General features: G+C 52.7%; 2 protein-coding genes across 7 annotated transcripts in view; one reads left to right on the top strand and one right to left on the bottom strand.

Moving 5' to 3' along the window:
• Nucleotides 1-2,302: 2,302 nt before the first annotated feature.
• On the bottom strand, nucleotides 2,303-16,686 carry LRRC51 (leucine rich repeat containing 51). 5 transcript variants are annotated; one of them, XM_045023281.1, is made up of 6 exons: nucleotides 16,421-16,685; nucleotides 12,161-12,199; nucleotides 10,813-10,910; nucleotides 8,950-9,155; nucleotides 6,102-6,250; nucleotides 2,303-4,728 (listed from the first exon to the last, which is right to left on the bottom strand). In XM_045023281.1, the coding sequence occupies exons 3-6, from the start codon at nucleotides 10,895-10,897 to the stop codon at nucleotides 4,587-4,589; spliced, it is 582 nt and encodes a 193-aa protein (XP_044879216.1). In that variant the 5' UTR covers nucleotides 10,898-10,910; nucleotides 12,161-12,199; nucleotides 16,421-16,685; the 3' UTR covers nucleotides 2,303-4,586. The 5 variants fall into 5 exon arrangements, with proteins under 5 accessions (XP_044879216.1, XP_044879206.1, XP_044879225.1 ...); XM_045023271.1 differs by lacking the exon at nucleotides 16,421-16,685 and adding an exon at nucleotides 14,705-14,840; XM_045023290.1 differs by lacking the exon at nucleotides 12,161-12,199 and having other exon boundaries at nucleotides 16,421-16,686.
• NUMA1 (nuclear mitotic apparatus protein 1) overlaps nucleotides 15,049-24,847 on the top strand; it is a 68,965-nt gene continuing 59,166 nt past the window's right edge. Inside the window, exons 1-2 of one of the 2 annotated variants that reach the window (XM_045023179.1) lie at nucleotides 15,049-15,113; nucleotides 21,023-21,083. The gene's annotated coding sequence lies outside the window, so the exon portion shown is untranslated. The remainder of the gene's footprint in view (nucleotides 15,114-21,022; nucleotides 21,084-24,847) is intronic. The other variant, XM_045023187.1, reaches the window with a different exon arrangement.

Raw genomic sequence — 24,847 nt, forward strand, 5'->3', positions numbered from 1 at the left:
GTGTTCATTAGTACTAGTTGGCTCAGCGTGTATCATATGTGAATTGCCTGGCAAAGACATGGTCTCAATAGTGTTGACCAAAGGTGGCAGGAAGGCTCCCCTGTGCAGAGTGGTGGATCTCTCCCTGGGGCTCTGGATCTTGCATTCCCACCCACTGGGCCTATTTCCGCTCCTCCGTCTGTTCACGCATCCGGGCAGAGTTCCTCTGAGCGGCGTTCGCTGACCCCCTTGCCACCTTCGAGGAGCAGTGGGCGCTGTCCGGGGTTCTCTGCTCGGTGCCCCCGTCAGGTTCCCTTTGTTTGACCCTTTGACCGCACTCCTGTTCCTGTTATTTCATTCACTTGGCTTCCAGGTCCTGTGGCTCCTCCCCTTAGGCTGGGGGGAGGGTCCTTTAGTCCTTCCTGGATCCCAGCGGGACTTCTCAGGGATGCACTTTGCTAGTGCCGTAGGGGTGTGACTCCCTCGTAGGTGCTGACCCAGGGCCTGCCTGGGCCAGGCATGCTGGGTGGGGTGGGGGCACTCTCCCAGATGAGATGGCAGATGGCCACCTGTTGCTGAAGAGACCACTGAGTTTTCACAAGAGATGAGGAGTTAGTTCCGTTGTCCTGCCCTAAATTCTAGCCTGGCTAATTGCAACCTGCTTCTCTAACTTCCTCTGCCATAAGGTCTCCTCACTCTGCCTAAACCAAGCCTGCAACCTGTCACAGCTGCCCTCGCCCATCCTCGTTGAAGGCAAAGGGACCACCTGATGGGGGTACTTGGAGTTCAGAATGCAAGGCCAGCTTTTCCCTTAGGGCCTATCAGTGAAATAGTTTGCTCTGCTATTGCACAGCCTAGCTAAGGGTATCCAAGCAGCTTTCAACTCTCTGCATGCAGTAGATCAGTATTAAACACTTCACAATGGGGAAACTGAGGCACTGGGGTTTAAGGGATTTGTCCCCCACCCTCCCCAGGACAAGTTGGTGCCAGTTGACTTGTCCTGGTGTGTGATGACCTCACTGAAGGTTCTTGGTGCCAATACGCTGCTCTGGGGAATCGCAGAGCCGCCCTGTCTGTCTGTAGAGCAGGCTGAGGGGCTGACCAGCTCCCTGCATGTAAAACTTGGTTGGGCCAGTCTTTAATCTAACACGTGCTCTGTCTGGTGATCAAAGCAGGCAATGTTAGTTTCTAGCACAGTTCTAGTCTCACAGGAAGGATTTTAAAATCTTCTCCTCTGACCCTGGCCAACTGCTGACTCTGAACTCTGTTTCCTACCCAGCTTTGGGGAACTGCTTGTCAAGCTACTTCAAAGTAATTGATGTGGACGAGCTGTATTGGCTTCAGATCAGATCGTCAGTGGAAACGCTAGAACAACTGCATTTATCTGTAATACCCCTCTGGGATGAGCTGCTTTGCAATCTAGACGTTATGTGACTGCAGCGAAACAAGGTTATGAAACCGCATCTCCTCAAGGCAGCTGGAGCAGTCCCAGCAAAAGCTGTGTAGTCTGAGGTTTTTTTCATTCCAGTAAGCTTCTTGGCATGAAAAAATCCACTGGTTTTTCACTCAATTGGTCTACTCAATTGGGGAGGGAAGGATAGCTCAGTAGTTTGAGCATTGGCCTGCTAAACCCAGGGTTGTGAGTTCAATCCTTGAAGAGGCTACTTAAGGATCTAGGACAAAATCAGTACTTGGTCCTACTAGTGAAGGCAGGGGGCTGGACTCGATGACCTTTCAAGGTCCCTTCCAGTTCTAGGAGATTGGTATATCTCCTATTATTATTATTACTCACAATTTGGATCCCTGCCATAAGGTGCTGATTTTTAACAGAGAGGGCAACTGGGGCAGCCTCCCTTGGGCTGCTGCGGATTCTCCACATCGTAATCTTTAAATAGCCATTGGCTGGCTTTCTAAGGCTACGTCTACGCTACTGCAGTAAGTTGACCTTAGCTACGCAACTCCAGATAGGTGACTACCATAGCGGGGTCCACACTACGCTGGGTCGATGGGAGACGTTCTCCCATCAACTTACCTTACTCTTCTTCTTTCGGGGTCGACTGGAGAGCGATCTGTGGTGGATTTGTCGGGGCTTCACTAGACCCGCTAAATCGACCCCGGTGCATCGATCCGGGGGGTAGTGTAGACATACCCTAAGAGATGCTCTACTCAGCCACACGCTACTGGCCTTGCTGTAGGCGCACGGGGTGCACTGCTCTAGCCAGGGCTGTGCACGTCAGCCTCGATGATCAGTGCCCCCCATGGGAATCATGGAGCTGTGTCAAGAAATTAGACCACTTAAAAAAATTAGACACTCCCTGTGGGAGAGAGTTGACGTGTTTAATAGTGCGCCAGCAAAACCGGGGCAAGGGGCCCTCAGACCATTAACCCAGGAGCTTCCACAGTACCCCTGAGCGTGTCTACCACCTGCTCCTGGCCCCGCTGGTTGAGTTCATTCCTGGCTCTATGGACAAGGGATGGGGAAGACCATGCACAAGGAGAAGGACTGATGCAGGGCGATCACCACCTACCGGCACTCGGGCTGGTGGAGCTGGCCTCAGAGTCCTCCGCAGCCGTGGCTTCGGGTGGCTGGCTCAGCAGCATTAACACATCAGGGTCTCCTGGGAGAGGATCACAACGCGCTCTCTACCCCCCCTCCCCAATACCATCACTAAAGGGGTTGTCTTAAACTTCTGCTTTAGCAAGGCTGGCAGCTGCTTGGGTCTTCAGTGCGCTGCAGCCCCTGGGCAAGCACAGGGAATGTGGGGGCAGGGGCTTGTGCTAAAGGAGAACTGGGAGGGGGAGGTGCGGCCTTGCCAGGCTGAATTTCATCCCTTTAGCACCGTTTTTCCTCAGTCTGAGGAGACGCTGTCTGCTGCAAGGCACATCCGCTGGGCCGCACGTTCCTGCAGGTGGCGCAGTCTTCAGGGGTGGAGAAGCAGGTGCTGTGCCATTTTGCCCCAGGGCAGAGGGAAGCCAGGCAGGTGCCATGCTACACCCCTCCCTTGCCTGGCCAATGGCTCCTTGGGCACGGTTAGCAGCTGGTGTCGCTTAGAGCAGCCCTGAGGTTGCTCTCAACTCTGTCAGACCCAGTGTAGAACTAGCCACAGCTGGAACCCTGGCTCCCTCCCCACAGTACTTCCCGGAGAAGGGATCCCCTAGGCCTGATCTGTAGCTCCATAATATCTACCCCAATTGGGGCCTCACCTAAGTCTCTCTAGTCACCGAAGCGGCCCTGGGGAAGCTGTAGGGGCAGTGAACAGCTGGAGGTGGGGGAGAGGTGTCTGGGAGGGGAATGGGTCTGACCGCAGGGAACCATTGCTCGCCCCAGGCACTGTCAGTTAATGGTCAGGGGGCGGATTGCTGCTCTTCCCCGGCCTCACCCCTGGCCTGGGATGAGTTCAAGCTTTGCCTCTTATCAGCTGAGCTTCTGCTTTGCCTGGGGCAGACAAAGGGCGAGGTGACAGTTTCCTGTTGGGGGAGGGAGCGCGAAGAAAGGGGCTGGAGCAGTTGTGCTGGAAGCCTCCTGGGAAGTGATGACAGTGACAAGCAGGGACTTGCATGGGGGTGAGGTGACTGGCCCAGGACCCTGGGGCACAAGGGAACCTGGCTGGCTCTGAGCATTAAGCACTAAAGCCCGGGGGGCAGGGCTGAGTAGCCCCAGAAGCTGCAGGCTGGTGGGAGCCCGTGAAGTCAATCAAATGGACCTGTGGGACAGTCACTTACCAGCTTTCTTCCCACAAAGGAGTCGGGGGCCTTCAGGCTCGTCCCACCCCTGCTAGTGAGGAGACGGAGCGTTTGGAGGCGGGCTGAGGTTAGTGCCCGCAGGAGCGACTGGGCTCACGCTGCAGAGCCTGCCTGCCGGGGCCGGGGGAGGCGGGTTGCATGGCAGGCACAGTCCTGTCGTATGGAGCACTTTGAGCTGTTTGCCTCCCCGGTAGGGGCCCCTCTCTCAGCCCCTGGGCTCTAGCCGGGGGCTCTGCTGGGACGGGTCTGTGCCCTGGCGTTTGGTTTGATGTGCCGGGGATGGAGGGTTGCACTTTGCAGTCTAGCCGCAGAGAAACCCCCTGAGCAAGCCTGGGGCACAAGAGCCTCCCCGAGCGGTGCTGCCCCACCCTCAGCCGAGCGGGAAGCAGCCGGCGTGGGCCCGCTAGCGCCTCCTGACCACAGCTGGACTCTCGCTGGCAGCCTCAGCAGGAGCTGGCTGGGCGGGAACGGGGCTGGGACATCTTAGAGCCCAGCGTGGCAAGGCCAGCTCATCCGCTGCTGGGGGCACAACGGGGTCCTGGTGTCAGGCACCTCCTGGGAGGCCCAGGGCCCCGTTTCTTCCCCACCAGCTGCCTGCCGCTCACAGGAGGGGCATTTCCCAGCCCCTCAGTAGAGCTGGTGCACAGACCCTCTGTGCCAACAGTGGCAGGTGTGTACCCGGCCCGCTGCCCCGGCAGCCTCCCCGTCCGTCTCCAGTGATGACTGAGCCCCACCCCTCGCAGCGATTCAGCGTCCTGCCCTACAGAGCTCGAAGCCTTTATTCCTGCGCTAACAGGCGGGCTTTACCCCCACCCCCCACTGGGCCCCGCTGAACGGTGCAGCTGCTGCTTCAGCTCGTCCCCTCAGTAGTCGTCCCGCCTTTTCTTGACCTTCTTGGGTTTGACGTTCATGCGTCTCCAGAAGGTGGCGGTGGAGCGGTCCTGCTTCGTCACACCGCTGAAATCGAAGGACTTCAGCTGGGGCAGCACGGACAGCACGTAGCTCCTGTGGGAGAGCGGCCGGTCAGGTCTGGCGTGGGGTGGGCTGTCAGGCCAGGGCCGCTCCCTGGCTCCCCACCACAACGCCAGGGGTGGCTTCTCCTCCTCCCCAGCTTGGGCCTAGAGAAGCCCTCGGTAGTAGAGGGAGGCACTGCTGCCTCTCCCAAGGGGGCCAGAGCTAACTGCTGCAATCAGTGCTGCCCAGGAGTCCCCGCTCTGCCTCCTTGCAGCCTCTCTCCCAGGGCCAGCCAGCACAGTGTGTCGGCTCGGGGCGCCACTGGCCCCTCTGCAGCAGAGCAGATTGTACAAAATCAAATGCAAGACCAGCGATGCGCTTCCCACGGGCTCCTCCCTGGCTGGGTGGATCTTGGCACCTACGCTGCAAGAGACTAGACCTGAAGAACAAATATAGCTTGGCAGCACCTCCGTGACCTGCTGCCGCTGCTCCGTGCTCTCGGACCCTGCTGCCTGACTGGAGGCGCACGTCTCCCGAAAGGGAGCAGGGTTAAGGAGCAGCTGGTCGAGCCCGGATGGTGGAGGCATCACTGAATTTCAAATCCGATTGGCCAGCCTGCTCCATCACGTGTCTCGGAGCAATGGCAAGTGACGCTCCGAGGACCAGTCCAGAACCACTGCTTGAGGCCTACACAACTCCAGCGTGAGCGAGGAGACCGGGCGGGGACTCAGGGGATCTGGGTTCTCTGCCGCTGCCCTGCCCTGCTGGGGACCTTGGGTGAGGTCTGGGGATGGACTTTCACTGTGTGAACGGGCGGGGCCCAGCACAAGGGGACCCTGGTCCTGCTGAGGGTCTCTGACCCTGGCTGTCCTCTGGCACTGAGGAGAGGATCTGTAGATGCACATGCATGGGGCAGGCTGGCTGCTGAGCAGGGCTGATAGGAGCTGCGCTCAGCCTTTTACAAGTTTTCCCTTGGCAGGGCGTGGTTCGTGTATCCCGGAGGGGGGGTGGGGGGTCTTGTGCAGGGGCCAGGACAGAATGAGCCATGTGGGTTGGTGTCAATGCCATGACAGCTAAAGAGGGCCGCATGCGAGGCCTCTCCCTTAGTCCCCTGAGCCTGTGGATGCTCTGGAGTTTGACCTTCCCACTGAGGATCTTAAAGCACCTCCCATCCTCCCTGGGAGAAAGGAATGACCATTATCCCCAAAGGGAAACTGAGGCACGGGGTCAGGGCAAGTCAGACCCAGCTCCCCTCAAAGGCTTTGGGAGCCTATTGACTCCTGTGGAGGTGGCTGAGGCCCTAAGCGAGTGTCTCTGGGCGCTGGCAGCGGAGAGGAAGCTGTTCCCCAGGGCTGGGCTCTCCTCTGCGCCCACCGTCCCTCCCTCTCCCCGAAGCATGAGCTGGCCGAGCCCCTCGGCCCCACCTGTAGCCTTTCTCCTCCTCGATGGGGTTTCCGTGCAGGGTCAGCGTGCGCAGGCGCGGCAGGCCGGCCAGCTTGTCCACCTCGCTGAGGCTCTGGATGCTGTTCCCGTGCAGGTTGAGGGCCCGGAGGTTGGGGTACATAGTCAGCACCTGCAGCCACAGACCCCCCCCCAGCCCCAGTGAGGGAGGGAGCGGAGAGCCTGGCCGCAAAGCAAACCTCTCCCAGGGTAACAGCTGGGCCATGAGACACCCCCTGTCAAAAGCAGCCCCCGCCGGGCTTTGCCTTTCCCTAGCCTCCTTCACCCCCGGCTTCCACAGGGCTTCATGAGCACGGAGCAGGGAGCGTCCCCCAAACAAACTAGGGAAATGCAACCTCGGTGGAGCTACTGTAAGGTGGGGGCATAACTGGCTGAAAAACCGTTCCCAGAGAGTAGTTAGCGGTGGCTCTCAGTCATGCTGGAAGGGCACAACCAGTGGGGTCCCGCAGGGATCGGTTCTGGGCCCGGTTCTGTGCAATATCTTCATCAATGATTTAGATAATGGCGTAGAGGGGACACTTCTAAAGTTAAAGGGAATAATCGGAGATATACCAATCTCCTAGAACTGGAAGGGACCTCGAAAGGTCATCGAGTCCAGCCCCCTGCCTTCACTAGCAGGACCAATTTTTTTGCCCCAGATCCCTAAGTGGCCTCCTCAAGGATTGAGCTCACAACCCTGGGTTTAGTAGGCCAATGCTCAAACCACTGAGCTATCCCATACCAAGCTGGGAGGGGTTGCAAGTGCTTTAGAGAATAGGATTAAAATTCAAAATGATCTCGACAAACTGGGAAATGGTCTGAAATAGGATGAAGTTCGATAAGGATGAATGGAAAGTGCTCCACTTAGGAAGGAACAATCAGTTGCACACATACAAACTGGGAAATGACGGCCTAGGAAGGAGCACTGCGGAAAGGGGTCTGGGGGTCATAGTGGATCACAAGCTAAATATGAGTCAGTGTAACGCTGTTACAGAAAAAGCAAACATCGTTCTGGGATGTATCAGCAGGAGTGTTGTAAGCAAGACACGAGAAGTAATTCTTCCACTTTACTCCACGCTGATTAGGCCTCAACTGGAGTATTTGTCCAGTTCTGGGCGCCACATTTCAGGAAAGATGGGGACAAACTGGAGAAAGGCCAGAGACGAGCAACAAGGTGTAGGTGATTCAAGGTCTAGAAAACCTGACGTATGAGGGAAGATAGAAAAAATTGGGTTTTTTTAGTCTGGAGAAGACAAGACTGAGATGGGATGTAACAGTTTTCAAGTACATAAAAGGTTGTTACAAAGAGAAGGGAGAAAAATTGTTCTCAGTGTCTGAGGACAAGACAAGAAGCAATGGGCTTAAATTGCAGCAAGAGCAGTTTAGGTTGGACATTAGGAAAACTTCCTAACTGTCAGGGTGGTTAAGCACTGGAATAAATTGCCCAGGGACGTTGTGGAATCTCCATCATTGGGGATTTTTAAGAGCAGGTTGGACAAACACCTGGCAGGGATGATGCAAATAATACTTAGTCCTGCCTTGAGTGCAGGGGACCGGACTAGACGACCTCTGCAGTCCTATGATTCTATACATAGGCGCCGACTCCGTGGGTGCTCCGGGGCTGGAGCACCCACGGGGAAAAACTAGTGGGTGCGGGACATCCACCGGCAGCCAAGCTCCCCTCACCTCCCGCCCCACCTCCACCTCCCCCCTGAGCGCACCATGTCCCCACTCCTCTGCCTACCTCCCAGCGCTTCCTGCCAGGCCACAGCCAAACAGCTGTTTGGCAGTGTTAGCACGCTCCAGGAGGGAGGGGGAGGAGCGGGAACGTGGCGCACTCAGGGGGAGGAGGCAGGGCCAGGGCAGGGATTTGGGGAAGGAGTTGGAATAGGGGCAGGGAGGGGGCAGAGTTGGGGTGGGGGCAGGGCCAAGCACCCACAGGAAAGAGGGGAAGTCGGCGCCTATGATTCTGTAAGTGGGGCAGGACCACTAGCCCAGCTCTGCGGAGTGGGAAACTGAGGCACGAGGAAGCACTGGGACTCACCCAAGGCCCCACTGGGACCCAGCTGGGAAAAGCAGCCTGATTTGACCCAGAGCTTAGGGGACACACAATGGGGCTGTGATTTCCCAAAGGGCTCACCATTGGCCTGTCAGCCCCCCTTGAACTCCGGGGTTTTTTTACAATGGCAGCAGGCCATTTTTTTACAATGGCAGCAATTGGCAGTCCCTGCCAATGCTGAGCCCCTCCGAGCCGCCCGCAGCTCCGACTGGTGGGGATCCCCTGAATCACCTGAGTTCCCTACAGGTGGCCAGGGCACCAGCCCCGCTCCCCACAGCAACCCTGCTCTGCCAGCTGTTCCCCTCTGCCACCAGGCTGCATTAGTGCAGGGGCAGGGGGCAGAATGGACCTGGCCGTGAGCAGCATTTGGGCTCTAACTGAAGTCTGGCGAGTCAGGGCTGCGGAGCAGTAACACCAGCATGGACCAAGCACCCGGCACCACTGCCAGGGGCTACCGGGGAGCACTTTGGAAATGGATTCTCCCAAACCCCTCCACTCACTGCTAGCCCGGGTACATCCCACGTACAGGTGAGCAGCTGCAGTGTGTAATCCAGCTGTACTCACGTGGCTGTGGTGCTGCTTCAACCCGCACAGCTCAAAGGGGGGGAGGGGTAGCACCATTATTTTACGGGTGGGGAAACTGAGGCACACCGAGGGGCAGGACTTTGCCCAAGCCCTCGGGGGAGTCGGTGTCAGAAGCGGGGTTAGGAGCGTGCCCTGTTGAGGGCTAACCCCCTAAGCCACCAGCCCACAGTGCTCCCGCTCAGCCGTACTGGGTCGATAGTAGGCAGGTCGTTGAAGGAGAGGTCGACCCAGGAGAGCTCGGCGGGGTACTCCAGCAGCTGCTCCATGGTGGAGGCGAAGTCGGTCAGCTCATTGATAGTGTTGTTATTCAGGCGCACCGCCTGGGTCAGCAGCTTCCCCCCAGCCGAGCGCCTGATCACCTTGAGGCCAGCCCGGGGCTCCTCTGTCAGCAGGTCTAGTGGGAAGAGTAGGGAGGGGGGTTAGAGCAGCCTAGGGAAAGAGCACGACCGGCTGCTGATTCGGTCAGCGGCAGCAGTGACCGGCTGGGCAGACACAGACCCGGTCTATCTTGGTTCTGATACGGCTCCCATCACCTTGGTATCTGGGCACCTCCCTGCACTCTAGTTAACCCACCCCGCAGCTGTGCTGGGGTCCCTGCAGGATCAGAGAGGGAGGGCGGCGCTGGTTCCCTGCGCTCAACGCCGGTGCCGGCACAGCCTGGTTCTCTACAGCCACAGTTTCCAGGCCTTGCTCCCGGCTCGTCTGCGGCGGGTTTTAGGGACCCATGTTGCTGGTTGCGCCGAAGCTGGTGGAAATGCTGGTCCTGTGGCTAAGGCAACGGGCTGAGGTGCAGCAGACCCAGCTTCCGCTTCTGGCTCTGCCACCAGCTTCCTGGGTGACCACGGGCAAGTTGCTCCCTCTGTCTGGCCACGGTGGACACGGCATGGTGCGCCCTTCCTTCCACTTGCGTCTGTCTTGTCTTGGGAGACTGCAGGCTCTTCAGGGCAGGGGCTACACGTCTGTGCAAGACCTCGGAGAGCAGGGCCCGGCGTCTGGCTGGGGGTATTGCCAGCTTTTTGCTAAGGAAGGGCCCAGGTTACCGGCCTGGTCACCCCAAATTTAAGTGGTGTTGCAACCTGGTGTACAGGGTCACCACGCCACTCCAGTCTGGCCTGTCCGGCCCTCTGGCATGGCAGCAGGGAAGGAGTATTGCCATGACGCCACCCAGATCTGGCCAAGGGGGAGGGCTGGCCCCCCTGTTCCCCTCCCCCCCGCCCCGCCCCATTGCACCCCTGAATAGAACGTCGCTTGACGTTGTCCCTGCTGTTGATTAGAACGCAGCAGAAGGGCGGCCAGCGGCTGGGCAAACCCCGTCAGTAACAGGACTGCTCTGCAAGAGAGCTCCCGGGACCTGGCCCTCTTCCCTGGCCGGGTCTGTGAAGCCCCCGGCGGCGGGACAGCAGGGAGCCGGCGGGCTAAGGGCACCTTCATCATGCGTAACTCAAAGCAGCCCAGGCTGGCCCAGCAGGGGGACCCGGCCCCGACGCACGGCCGTGCGCTATGCTTGCTCTGGCTGAATCTCGTCACACGACAGAGGTGGCGGCAGCGTTAAAACGTGCAGTTGGCTTATTTCCCGCTCTGCTCTCCATCCTTTTCCGGTCGCTCCCGGTGCCTTGTGCTGCAGCTCGGGAAGCAGCGTGGAAGGGTTAGAGCAGGAATCAATCATAGAAGGCCAGGGTTGGAAGGGACCTCAGGAGGTATCTAGTCCAAGCCCCTGCTCAAAGCAGGACCAAGCCCCAGGCAGGACTCCCGGTTCTATTTCCGGCTCTGGAAGGGCGGGCGTGCGCTGCTGGTGGGAGGCAGGATGCCTGGGTTCTCCTCTCACCTCTGCCACTGACTCCTCTCGTGACCCTGAGCAAGTCATTGGAGCTCCGGGCCTGAGTTTCCCCGTGGTAGACTGGTACTTGCATGAAAAGGCCTTTCTGCTGGGCGGGACAGCTAAGGAGCCAATGAGCGACAGCTGTGGTGGGGACAGAGCCCTAGCGCCCCCCCGCCCCCTCCGCACCGAAAACAAGTCTGTGCTAGTTTGCTCTGCAGAGTAAGAGCCGCACCTTGGATGAAGCTGATGCCTCGGAAGGAATAGTCCAGCGGAGGTGCCTGCAGTGAGATCTTACAGCAATCCCATCGCACGCTCATCTTTCAGGCCATACTAGGAAAAACCACAGGAGAGGGATTTTAATAAAGAAACCAGAACAGCCCTTAAGGCGTCACAGCCACAGCCAGGCCACACCTCACAGCAGGACTAGAACATAGCTCCTTTGGGTCCAAAGTCCAGGGCCCTTCCACCTCAGCTACCAGAGCCTCTTCCTTAGTAATGAGCAGTACAGGGCTCATGACATACGGCTGAGTAGTCCTAATTCCATGCAGGAGAGGGCAGTGGTGCACAGACACACTAGCTGGCTCCCCGCGAGATTTTGTGCTGCTGAGGTGGAGCACAAATCAAAGGACATTTTCGTCTTCAACCCCCCCCAGCATCATGGCATCCCCCCTTAAGCAACCAGACTAGTATGAACAGGGCTGCACCTGCAGCACCACAAGCTAACGATGTTACAACACCATCAGATGGCGCCATTCAACCGAGACGACCCCAGCGGCTTTCACATCCATGCCTCTGAAGTGCAGCCACCTCTGGGGTGGAACTGGCAGCTGTTTAACAGCACAAGGCACATGATGGGTTAGGGTAAGAACAAGAATACCGCATCCAATCAAAAGGGCAGGGGAGCTGAGGTTGGCAACATTTAACTTCACGTTTAATTTTGTGGAGCGCAGGTCTCTGAATTCACTGGGGATGGATGCAGCTAGCTGGTTCCTGGCCCAGGAAGTACAAGCCTGCCCCTCGGAGCCAGTGAGCTCAGCCCAGAAGGGGAGTTAGCACAATCCTGTGGATTTAACAATGAAGTTTTGTTCCCAGTTCTGCTACCCTCTCCTTGCGCAACCCAGGGCAAATTCCCTAATCCCACTGTGCCTCAGTTTCCCTGTACGGGACCAGAGAATGCAGGCCACACCTACAGGATGGGGGACTATCTTGGAAAGCAGTGACCCTGAAAAGGAGCTAAGGGTCACAGTGCATGAACAACAGGTGTCCCCCGTGTGACACAAGGGCTAACGTGGCCCTTGGTTGTACAAAGAGGGGAGTAGTGAGCAGGGTTAGAGAAGCGATTTCCCCTCGACATTGGTGAGACTGGATACTGATTGCCGGACACCGGATACTGCCTCCAATTCAGCTGGCCACGTCTGTAAATGGCTGTTTAAAACTTGAAGAGGGTTCAAAGAGGAGCCACCAAAAAATGATTCAAGGGCTGGCAAACAATGCCTGTGAGTGAGAGACTTAAAGAGCTTCATCCGTTTAGCTTCTCCAATAGAAGGTTGAGAGGGGACGTGATTACCACGTGTACCTACCTTCCCAGGGAGACTACGCCAGATCACGGGCTCTTTATTCTAGTGGAGAAAAGCAGAACCAGACAAATGGCTGGAAGTTCAAACCAGACAAATTAAAATGAGAAATAAGGCACTAAACACAATGTTTAGGGAGGGTGATTAGCTATTGGAACAAACTCACCAGGGAAATAAATGGTGGATTCTCCCATCTCTTCGATCCAGGCAGGAGGCCTTATGGAAGATGCTTTAGCCAAACACAGGTTATCATCCCCAACACAGCGGCTGGGTGAAATTCTCTGGCCTGTGCTATCAGAAGCTCAGACTGGATGATCTATGAATCTGTGGAAGGGGAGCCAGGCTCACCTCCCAGCAGGGTTGTGAGTGTTAATTAGCTAATGTCTGGAAAGCTGGGAGTGTTACTATTCTCCACAGATTTGCCCTTGCAGCCCTCGGCTGTTCATACTTTCCTTCACGCCAGTGGAAATGCACGGCTGCCTCTGCCCTGGCACGCTGATTTCACAGATGTTGTTTTATCTTCCAAGAGCTGATTTTCTCGTAGTGCTTTTCAGTCCCCAAGCACTTGACAAACTAATGACATGTCCAAAGGCCTCAAAGCTGTTTAAAACATTCATTCATTGAGCTTCCCAAGTGTCATGTTAGGAATTCAGTGTGATTGCCTCCATTTTACAGGTGGGGAAACTGAGGCACACAGGGGGTTAGATATTTGTCCAAGGTCACAAAGCAAGCCAGAGGTCAAGCCAGATATAGATGGTGGTCTCCTGACTGCAGCTCCCCTGCATTTAACAATGGCCCCTCCATTTTCCTATGAGGAGATCACTGTGCCATTGAAACGCAGCCACCTGGCATACAGCACAAGAGGTGATGGTGTTAAAGAACATAAGAACGGCCCTACTGGGTCAGACCAAAGGTTTATCTAGCCCAGTATCTGTCTACCGACAGTGACCAGTGCCAGGTGCCCCAGAGGGAATGGACAGAACAGGTCATCAGCAAGTGATTCATCCCCTGTTGCTCATTCCCAGCTTCTGGCAAACAGAGGCTAGGGACACCATCCCTGCCCATCCTGGCTAATAGCCATTGATGGACCTATCCTCCATGAACTTATCTAGTTCTTTTTTGAACCCTGTTATAGTCTTGGCCGTCACAACATCCTCTGGCAGGGAGTTCCACAGGTTGTGCGTTGTGTGAAGAAATACTTCCTTTTATTTGTTTTAAATCTGCTGTCTATTAATTTCATTTGGTGACCCCTAGTTCTTGTGTTATGAGGAGTAGTAAACAAAACTTCCTTACCTGCTTTCTCTACACCAGTCATGATTTTATAGACCTCAATCATATCTCTGCTTAGCCGCCTCTTTTCCAAGCTGAAAAGTCCCAGCCTTATTAATCTCTCCTCATACGGAAGCCATTCCATGCCCCTAATAAATTTTGTTGCCCTTTGTGGCGACCACATCCGCACACAGCATTCAAGGATTTATATAGAGGCAACATGATATTTTCTGTCCTATTATCTATCCCTTTCTTAATGATTCCCAACATTCTGTTTGCTTTTTTGACTGCCACTGCACATTGAGTGGATGTTTTCAGAGAACTATCCACAATGACTCCAAGATCTTTCTTGAGTGGTAACAGGTAATTTAGACCCCATCATTTTAAAGGGGACGCTTTGAAAACATCTGCTCCACAAACAGCACCACTGGACCAGGGTGAGGCTCCTTCTGAAAGACAGAGTGAGCTGGTCCCCCAGCTCTCTTTAATACAGATCTCTCCGTGTGAGCAAACAGCTCCGTTCCAGAGGTGCTCACACCCTTCTCAAGGCTGTGAAAACAGCAACTAGAGTACAAAGGACAGTGCCCCGGCGTGTGGGGCTGAACGGGTCTCAGCGAGGGCAGAATGCAGTTTGGCAATTGGGACACAGGCCAATTCTGCCCTTTGTACACAGACAACTTGCAGGCTACAAGCACGTTAAGGCACCCAGATACCAGGGTGATGAGGCTCATATAAGAACCTGGATAGGTAACTAGAACCTTTCTTTCTTGGGAGCAGGGGGAGCTGCCTCAGTTTCCACTGAGCCAACCCAGGAATGGAACCCTCGCTTTAAGCGCTGCTTTGCCGAAAGTGAGGCCCAGGGAACTGGGCGCTCCCTGCAGCTGCACACCCTGGCTGCTGCCTGCCCAGCTCTATGCACCCAATTCACAGAGCTACACACTCAGTTCAGCGCTACGCACTCTGTCACATCACAGGTTTACATTTACAGCACTGTATTTTCACACTCAGCATGCCCTTGCAGAATTACCACGCTCACTGCCCAGCTTTTCACGTACGCTGTGCTCTTGCGTAGCTTTTCACGCTTGTCAAGCAATTACATGGATTTTACACTCACCAGTGCCCTGCACAGATTGTCATGCCCACTAGGCTCTGGCCCCTCTTTTCACACTCACCAGTGCCCTGAACAGATTTTCACGCCCACCTTCCCCAGGCATATTTTTTCACACTCACCAGTGCTTGGCCCCTCTTTTCACACTCAGTGCAAAGATTTTTCACACTCACCATCTCTGCTCCTCTCTCTCTCTCTCTGTCTCTCTCCCCTCGCTATATGGAACTCTCGGGGTAGCTATGGTAACCAGAACCACACCAAAAGCCCCAACCCAGCCCGGACTCCGCAAGGCATGCTGGGAAGTGTAGTTACGGGGGGGGGCTAATTGGGAACTACATTTCCCAGAGGGGATCGCGGCGAGTTTCTCTCCTCTCGCGAGATCTACTCCCGCCCCACCCTAGGGCTCCTGGGAGCTGTAGTTCCCCGTACGTATTATGCGTCAGATGACGTACACGCGGCCTGCAGCCAATAGGGAGGGGGCGAATGGGGGGCGGTGCAGCTGTTTGAATCGGTGAGGGCCGCGCTGCCGCGCAGGGGTTAGGGGGAGTCACAGGGCATCGCCCGCTGCTTCGAGGCAATACGGTAAAGGGGGTCCTGGGGCCTGCCCTGGCGGCGCTGCCGTACGGGGGTGCGGAGGGGACTCGCCCGGCCGCGGGGCGGTGACCTGGGGGGAGCTGGGGCTGGGGAGATGGTGACTTGGGAGGAGCTATGGGGGGCGGGAGCTGGGGGACAGCGACCAGGGGGAGGGGGGAGCTGGGGGGGGGAAGCTTGCGGGGGGGCGGGAGCTGGGGGAGGGGGGAGCTGGGGGAATGGTGACTTGGGAGGAGCTGTGGGGCAGTGACCAGGGGGAGGGGGAAGCTGGGGGGATGGTGACTTGGGAGGAGCTGTGGGGCAGTGACCAGGGGGAGGGGGAAGCTGGGGGGATGGTGACTTGGGGGGAGCTGGGGGGTAATGACCAGGGGGAGGGGGAAGCTGGGGGGATGGTGACTTGGGGGGATCTGGGGGGGGGTAATGACCAGGGGGAGGGGGAAGCTGGGGGGATGGTGACTTGGGGGGATCTGGGGGGGGGGGCGTGACCAGCGGGACGGGGAAGATGGGGGGATGGTGACTTGGGAGGAGCTGTGGGGCAGTGACCAGCGGGAGGGGGAAGCTGGGGGGATGGTGACTTGGGAGGAGCTGTGGGGCAGTGACCAGGGGGAGGGGGAAGCAGGGGGGATGGAGACTTCGGTGGACCTGGGGGGTAGTGACCAGCGGGAGGGGGAAGCTGGGGGGATGGTGACTTGGGAGGAGCTGGGGGGGCAGTGACCAGCGGGAGGGGGAAGCTGGGGGGAAGGTGACTTGGGAGGAGCTGGGGGGACAGTGACCAGGGGGAGGGAGGAGCTGGGGGGACAGTGACTGGGGGAGGGGGAAGCTGGGGGGACAGTGACCAGGGGGAGGGGGAAGCTGGGGGGATGGTGACTTGGGAGGAGCTGGGGGGACAGTGACCGGGGGAGGGGGGAGCTGGGGGGACAGTGACCAGGGGGAGGGGGAAGCTGGGGGGATGGTGACTTGGGAGGAGCTGGGGGGTAGTGACCAGGGGGAGGGGGAAGCTGGGGGGATGGTGACTTGGGAGGAGCTGTGGGGCAGTGACCTGGGGGAGGGGGAAGCTGGGGGGATGGTGACTTGGGAGGAGCTGTGGGGCAGTGACCAGGGGGAGGGGGAAGCTGGGGGGATGATGACTTGAGAGGAGCTGTGGGGCAGTGACCAGGGGGAGGGGGAAGCTGGGGGAATGGTAACTTGGGAGGGGCTGTGGGGCAGTGACCGGGGGAGGGGGAAGCTGGAGGGATGATGACTTGTGGGGTGGGGGGCTGAGAGGATGGTGATGAGGGGGGTGGAGGGAGTCTATTTACCTGTCCCAAGATCGGTGTCTCTCTGCCTGTCCTGTGCTCTGTACTGCACCTTGCTCGCAGAGCTAAACCGCTGCTCCTGCCCTGCAGGTGCCTCAGGACGGAGTCGTCCTCGGTGTCAGCCTTGGGCAGCAAGTGCCTGACCTTCCCCATGGCTGCAGGCGTGAGCGGGGAAGCTTCCTGCTGGCATCTCCTGGCCAGGCAGCTATGCCCTGAGAGCAAGGAGCTGCCAGCTTTTCCTCCCAGATGCTGGGGGTTGGCTTGGTGTGTGTGATTGTGCAAGAGTGGCCTGTGAGGAGGATGTGAGTGTTGTTGGGTATGAGTTTGCTGGAACATGTGCATGCGCAGTAATGGACAGATGTCACCCAAGGTTCTCCTGTGCGTGTCCATGATCTGAGAGGCTCCCGTGTTTTTGTGAATGGCTCCAATTTAATCTGTTTATTAAGCTGTCTGGCCTTGCTTTGAGCCACTCCACCACTGACGGTGCATCTGTCATGCACCTGAGTCTTACGTACCTGTAGCCTCTCACCCTTCCTCCAGATTGTGAGCACATCTGAGATGCCAAACAGTCCCTGAGAAAATGCCAGGCTGCTTACCTGTTCTCTCTCTTCCTAGCATGATTTTAATTACTAGGCAAACTTCTTTTCTGCAGGGTGGATTTGATTTAAATTTTAAATTTAAGTCAGGAAGACTTGATTTTAATCATGGATTTCTACATAAAAGTGCATTCTTGTTGGTTGTTATAACCTTAATACATATTCTTCAAAACTCAGAGATAGATGTAGGTTTCATTTTTAAAAGCTTTGAGAAGGGGGTTGAACTAGATGACCTCCTGAGGTCCCTTCCAACCCTGATATTCTATGATTCTAAGGTACACACTGTACATTTTACCAAAGGTAATTGCAGCAGATATTTATGAAGTCACTGGGAGGTGAACTATCTCCAGTTCAACAGGTTAATCATTAATATTTGGAGGATTTTCTTGCCATGGTTTATTAGGAGGAGAACATCATCAGACAGACATTTAAATTGTTTTATTTAAGTAAAACAACAATGTTATATATTCTGGATATTTTTCTTCAACAGCAAACATCATATTTTAACACAGGGGTCGGCAACCTTTCAAGAGTGGTGTGCCGAGTCTCTTTTTATTCACTGTAATTAAAGGTTTCGTGTGCCGGTTATACATTTTAACGTTTTAGAAGGTCTTTTTCTATAAGTCTATAATATAGAACTAAACTATTGCTGTATGTAAAGTAAATAAGGTTTTTAAAATGTTTAAGAAACTTCATTTAAAATTAAATTAAAATGCAGAGCCCTCCGGACCGGTGGCCAGGACCTGGGCAGTGTGAGTACCACTGAAAAACAGCTCGCATGCTGCGTTTGGCACACATGCCATAGGTTGCCTACCCCTGTTTTAACAAAACAAGCATATGAATGTTTGAATTTAGTTAAACATTCACATTTTTTAAAATCAGGTTTGTTTTTGTTAAAATTGTTTTTAACTAAAATAGTTAAATGAAATATTTAAAAAAAAAAACCAACCAAAAATTAAAATAGACTATGTCAGCCAGGTCAACATGAGAAACACAAAATATTGTCTTCTAATATTAAAATATTAGCTGCTAACTCAGTCGTCTTCACCTTCATTTTCCTATTTGTTCATAATCTGGAAAAGAAAAACAAGCTTTCCTGCCTTTTTCAGGTCCCAAACAATTTCTCAATTTGGAATGAATTAGTCCAAATGCAGAAAATATTCTTTCTACACCGGCAGAAGAAGCTACTGCTGTTAAAAGTGAGATTATCACTTCAACAGTCTCTGAATCCAAGTGCTTAAGTGACTTCCACCAGTTCACTGTGACTTTCTTTAAAACATCGTCAGCAAACATATATTTCCGGAATGGTTCTTATTCCCAAACTGGGCCTCTTTTATGGCCTGCTGCCATTATAGGTTTTCCCTTCTAGTGCGAGAATGGGATGGTAGATCTCAAATTAATTTATGTATTTAAAAACAATTTTGTTGTTGACAAGCATGTTGTCTCTGGAGACACAAAGCCACAGTTTGAGAACTGCAAAACTAAGCATCTCTGATGGTAGCTTCTAGACTGAGCGCTGAGTCCCATTGGGTAGTTAGAAAGATTAACCTAAATAATCTCTACAGAAGCCCCTGGAACCCCATAAGATTGGGTCCCTAATCCATGAACTATTGGAACTCATTTACAAAACTTTTCTTAAACATTACATGAATATATTGTCTCATACTATAGAATTAGAATTTATAATCCCTAGTCCATGATGAGAGATCTTTGAGCTACAAAGTATCTTAATTAAAACTAGCTTTAGACGGGTTTTTCCTCAAAGAGCATTTTATCAAAAAAATCCAATTTAAATAAAAAAATCAGATTTTTTTTTTAAATAATTGATTTTTATCCACCCTGCTTTTCTGTATCTGTCAGGAAATGCCTCAAGCATTACTGTATTTTGAATGACTCCCTCATACTCTCTCTCTCACTTCATTTGTTGGTAGCTCCTGCAAAGATCTGTGGTCTTGAGCTCTGTTTGGGGGGGATTCGCTGGGGGCCAGCATGGCCTGACTTCAAAACACAGACATTTTAGGTTGACCTCTCTGGTGGCACACTCTCCTTTCTCTTTAGTTTTGCCAGTCATCTGTTATGTCTCTTGTCCTAGCTCACTCTGGAGTTAGCAGAAGGCATTTTTGCTCAGTGTTGGTGTATTTTAGTGTCTCCTGTTGGAGGAGGTGGGCTCTCTAGACATCCTTTTATGTTGTGGGGAAATTGTACATATTTAAAGCAACTGAAGTATTTTAACGAGGTGTTTTTGTGGAGGTGTACATAGAGTATTAATACCCCATCTTTACTTGTGCCTGCTAGAGAGATTCTACCCTTTTCATATCAAGTCCTAAAATTGTTTGTCCTCTCACCAACCCCCATTTTCAAGTGTCTGCTGCTGCATATGTATGTGTTGAAGGTGATTGGCTGGGGTTATGTAAAACTGTGCAAGTCTCCTTCCATGCAGCCTGGATTATTGGGCAGGTATGTGCAAGATCCTTGTTTTAGTTGGGTATCTTCCAAGCAGCTTAAGGTCTGTTCTCTGTTGGTGTAGAGCTATTCAAGAAACATGAATTAATGGGTCCAACACTTCAAATGTGTAAGTGCCACCCGAGTCCAAGCCTGCCCAACAAATTGGATCCCAGCTGCAAGGTAGACATACTCGCCGTGCCTCAGTTTCCCAATCTGCAAAGTGGCGATAAGATGCTCCAGGGATGGGTGAGGATCTAGTGATCTCTGGTACTTAGCTGGCTGCCATCACTGGAGTATCTGAGCCCCTCACAATCTTTAATGTATTTTTTTCCCTTTGTAAAACCCGTGAGGCAGGGCAGTGCTATCGTCCTGACTTTACAGATGGGGAAACTGAGGCACCAAGGGACTTGCCCAAAGTCTCACAGGAAGTCTGCAGTGGAGCAGGGAGTTGAACCCAGCTCTCGCAAGTGCTAAGCTAGTGACCTGACCACTGGACCACCTAGTTTCCCTGGGTGACATTACAAACCCTGAAACAAAATATCGCTCTCCTCCCACGCTTTGTCTTGTCTATGTTAAGGTCTTTGGAGCAGGGACTGTTTCTTAGGCTATGTCTACACTACACAGCTTTGAGCAGAATGGCTGTGTCGCTACAGCCGTGCAGTGTAGCCCCTGTTTGTCGGCTCTCCTGCTGACAGGAAACTTCCACCCACAACGAGCAGCATTTGCGGTGTCAGCAGAAGAGCGCTCCTGCTAGGGTGACCAGACAGCAAATGTGAAAAATTGGGATGGGGGTAGGGGGTGATAGGAGCCTATAGAAGAAAAAAAACCCAAAATCGAGACTGTCCCTATAAAATCGGGACATCTGGTCACTCTAGCTCCTGCTGACAACGCGCTGTTCACACTGGCGCTTGTTGTGGCAAAACTTTGTCTTTTGGGCGGGGAGGGGGTTCAACACCTCTGAAAGACACAAGTTTTGTCGTTCAGTTGCCAGCGTAGACATAGCGTTAGGCACGGCAGCTGGGAGGGGTCATTCCTAGCTTGGGTAGACGTATGTGCGCTAACTCTGATCGAGCCAAGGGGGATTGTATTCGGGTGGCTGGCCTGAGCCGCGGCCTGCACCACTGTGGCCACGCTGCTATTTTTAGTGTATACGTCTACCCAGACTGAGAACTAAACCTCCCAGCTGCAGTGCAGGCAGGACCGTTCCTGTGTGCGCTTACAGCAACCAGCACAGCGGGGCACTGACCTCAGTTGTACTGCATTACAAATAACCTCTCTGTACAGTTGTTTTATCTGCTGTGTTACAGGTAACACCTCAGGCTACCGTATAACTGAAAGCCTGCACTTTGTCTAATCAGGCTTGCTGTTTCCTCTGTACAGTCAGCCAGCTCCTCTGTTAGCTTTCATCCATCACAGCAACAGGGAGAGAGATGCACTTTCCTGTTTTTAAAGAAATGTAATAGTAATAGCCACAGAAATTGGAAGGGCAACTGGGTGTCCAGTTCTGGTTGCTTGTGTCTTTTAAAGCAGTTAGAGGCTGATCACACCTTTTCTTTTGTTGTAGTGTTTTTATGGCTGGACCCATCTAAGGGGACTTGCATCCCTTTTGTCTTTCTCTCTCTAAGGTAAGTCTCCTTTATGCGTCTCCTCTGCTTGTGTTGCTTCGTATTCCCAGTAACTACTTTCACTGTTGTGTGTCATGCTTCTCTAGTATAAATATAATCTGTTTGAACGTAAGAATGGCCCTACTGGGTCAGACCAAAGGTGCATCTAGCCCAGCGTCCTGTCTTCCAACAGTGGCCAGTGGCAGGTGCCCCAGAGGGAATGAACAGAACAGGTTGTCACCAAGTGATCCATCCCCTGTCGCTCATTCCCAGCTTCTGGCAAACAGGTTTGCCAGCAGATGTTGGGGGTTTTCCATTAAATTTATGTTCTGAGGTGGTCAGGATGCTGCAGCTTATCCCCTAGGATAGAAATGGAGTGGGCAGGAGTTGGGTGAGATTTGTAGGCCTGCCTCTTCTTTATACCATGATGCACCTTAAAGCCGTAGTGGTAAGAGGTAAGACTGTCTTTTTCACTGCCATGGCTGTGCTCTGGGATTTAACATCCGATTGTCCATGGGGGGGCTGAGCAGGACTTGGAAAAACGTATCCAACAAAAATACTAACCCAAGGAGTAAATCGGCTAGCCAGGGTGAAGAATACCCTGCCCTGTGCCCTCCACTCGACCGCTCCCAAAGCCGCTTCTTCACAGCTCGCTCCCCTGACGTGAATTCTCTGCCTCCCTTCCCTTGCTGAAAGAGAGACCAATTCTGGGGCCTCTGCTCCTACACCTTGGACTCCTGTGTGATGCTATAGCTAAGAAGGCAAACATGATCCTTGGATGTGTACGCAGAGGAAGGTCAAGTAAGACTAGGGAGGTGGTATTACCTCTGTATATGGCATTAGTAGGACCATTACTGGATATTGTGTCCATTTCTGATGTCCACAGTTTAAAAAGAATAGTGAAAAATTGGAAAATCTTTAGAAAAGAGCAACAAGAATGGTTCACGGGTCAATCTGCATTGTACTGATATTTAAGAAGCTAAATCTATGTAACTTTCTCTTGGATAAGCTAAGAGCTGACTTGATTGTGGTCTACAAACACCGATATGGGGAAGAGATTGTAGGCAGCTCTTTAATCTAGCAGGAAAAGGCATAAAGAGAGCCAACAGTTGGAAAATTCTGACTAGAAATAAGGTGCAAATTTTTGAAAGTGAGGGAATTAATGACTGGAGCACCTTCCTGATTTTTCAGTAAGTCTTGGAGCACTGGGGAAGTTCCAGAAGACTGGAAGAAAGTTTGATGTGCCAATTTTTAAAAAGAGTAAATGGGATGATCTGGGTAATTATAGGCTTGTCAGCCTGACATCAGTCCTGGGCAAGATAATGGAGCAGCTGAAATGGTGAAGCGGTGGCCAATAAGTCCCTCGGCCGGTGCCGCTTCCAGCAGCTCCCATTGGCCTGGAGCAGTGATCTGCGGCCAGTGGGAACCGCGATCAGCCGGACCTGAGGACGGGGCAGGTAAACACACCGGCCTGGCCCGACAGGGGCTTTCCCTACAGAAGTGGTGACCCCTGTTTGAGAAACCCTGTGATAAATAAAGAAGTAAGGAGGGTAATGTAATTAATGTAAATCAACATGGGTTATGGAAAATAGATTCTGTCAAACCAACTTGCTTTCTTTTGATGCGATTTTAAGTTTGATAAGGGCGTTGATGTAATATACTGTGCCTAGTTCTGGTGCCCGCAATTCAGGAAGGAAGCTGATAAATTGGAAAGGGCTCAGAGAAGAGTCACGAGAATGATTATAGTGATAGACTGAGCTTCCTGAGTCTATTCAATGTAACAAAGAGAAGGTGAAGGGGTGACTTGATTACAGTCCAGTCTGTGACACTGGCTACTCTCAGAAATCCCAGATTCTCTTTCTTTGAGTATCTATATGGGGATTAAATGTTGAGTATCTAGCAGAGGAAGGTATAATATGGTCCAACGGCTGGAAGTGGAATCTTGATCAATTCAGACTAGAAATAAGGTGCAAATTTTTAACAGTGAGAGTAATTAATGATTGGAAACGCAACAAAGAGTCCTGTGGCACCTTATAGACTAACAGAACAATTATTGGAACAATTTCTGATGGGTGGTGGTGGATTCTCCATCACCGACTATTTTTAAATCAAGCTTGGATGTTTTTCTAAGAGAGAGGCACTAGGAATTGTTGTGGAGAAGTTCTGTGTCCTATCTTATACAAGAGGTCAGACTAGATGATCACAATTATTCTTTCTGGCCTTGGAATCCATATACTTATCTAGGGATTTGATGGATTCTCCATCTCTTGAACCAAGACAGGATCCTGTTCTAAAAGAGATACTTTAATCCAAAGAGTAGTTATGGGTTTGAAGAAGAAGTAACTGGGAGAGATTCTCTGGCCTTTGATATGCAGGAGGTCAGAACAGACTGTCATAACGATCCCATCTGGCCTTAAAAATCTGCAAAAATCGACCTCATGCTCTTCTATGATCTTAACTCCTTCATGCTTTCTTCCCCATGGCTCCTCTCTGCCTCCCTGCACTTTCAGTGGCCTGCAGCTTGTACACCCATCCAAAGTTCCCATTTGCCTGGGGGAGTGGGATTTCAGAGTTCTCTGTAAGACTGAGAATGGGCAAGGGGAGCCTCAGTGCATGGAAACAGAGGGTCTTTGTTTGCCTGCTATATACGGAGGCCTGGTCTATGCTAAAAAATTAAATTGGCTTAACTACATCTCTCAGAGGGGTTCGGAAATACACGCTGAGCAGTATAGTTAAGCCAACCTAACTCACAGCATAGACAGCACTACGTTGATGGAAGACTACTTCTGTTGACCTATCTACTACCTCTCCAGGAGTTGAGTTGCCTAAAGCTGACCGGAAAACCCCTCCAGTTCGTCTATGTAGTGTCTACACTGAAGCCCCAACAGTGTCACAGCTGTAGTTGTGCTGCTGTAGCATTTCAAGTGTAGACAAGTTATAATGTTCCTTTTTACCTTCAAGTGGTTTTGATTGTTTGTGGTTGTCTTTGATTACATTATTCCCTACATATTACCCATACACACACATCACAATGATTATGGATATTGATAAGTTACAAGCTTTCAGTAGAGACCTCACAAATTACCTTTCTGGATAAATACCATGCAAGCAGTATATCAGGTGTAGTGAATTTGTCAGGCCTGAGACAGGAATTGCTTGTAGAGAACAGTGAACCCTTTTCCCAGTTAACATCATTGGCAAAAGCACTGCTCTTGCTAGCGAGGTGATATCACTGTTCTCCAAGTCAGCACGCACAGAGGCCAGCTGTTACACCATTATCCCAAACCATATTCCAAACCTGGGGACAGGGCATTTATACTCTCTGCCTGTGTCAGCTCTTAAGGTTTTGCTAACCCCATTTAAGTCCAAATGTAGACAGAGGCCATCTACAAAATAATTGCTACTCTGTTGGGAGAAATGAATCATAGAGTATCAGGGTTGGAAGTGACTTCAGGAGGTATCTAGTCCAACCCCCTGCTCAAAGCAGGACCAATCCCCAACTAAATCATCCCAGACAGGGCTTTGCCAAGCCTGACCTTAAAAACCTCTAAGGAAGGAGATTCCACCACCTCCCTAGATAACCCATTCCAGTGCTTCACCACCCTCACCCACTGCAACTTGAGACCATTACTCCTTGTTCTGTCTTCTGGTACCACTGAGAACAGTCTAGATCCATCCTCTTTTGAACCTCCTTTCAGGTAGTTGAAAGCAGCTATCAAATCCCCCCTCATTCTTCTCTTCTGCAGACTAACCAATCCCAGTTCCCTCAGCCTCTCCTCATCAGT

Source organism: Mauremys mutica, chromosome 1 (assembly GCF_020497125.1).
Source record: "Mauremys mutica isolate MM-2020 ecotype Southern chromosome 1, ASM2049712v1, whole genome shotgun sequence".
NCBI lineage: Eukaryota > Metazoa > Chordata > Testudines > Geoemydidae > Mauremys > Mauremys mutica.

Excerpts from the sequence above, each read along its gene's own strand:
- LRRC51 (XM_045023290.1), bottom strand. The coding sequence starts at position 10,897 with ATGAGCGTGCGATGGGATTGCTGTAAGATCTCACTGCAGGCACCTCCG. Across the intron at positions 6,251-8,949 it reads ACCTGCCTACTATCGACCCA|GTGCTGACTATGTACCCCAA; the intron begins GTACGGCTGAGC and ends CTGTGGCTGCAG. Across the intron at positions 4,729-6,101 it reads GAGGAGGAGAAAGGCTACAG|GAGCTACGTGCTGTCCGTGC; the intron begins GTGGGGCCGAGG and ends GCTCTCCCACAG.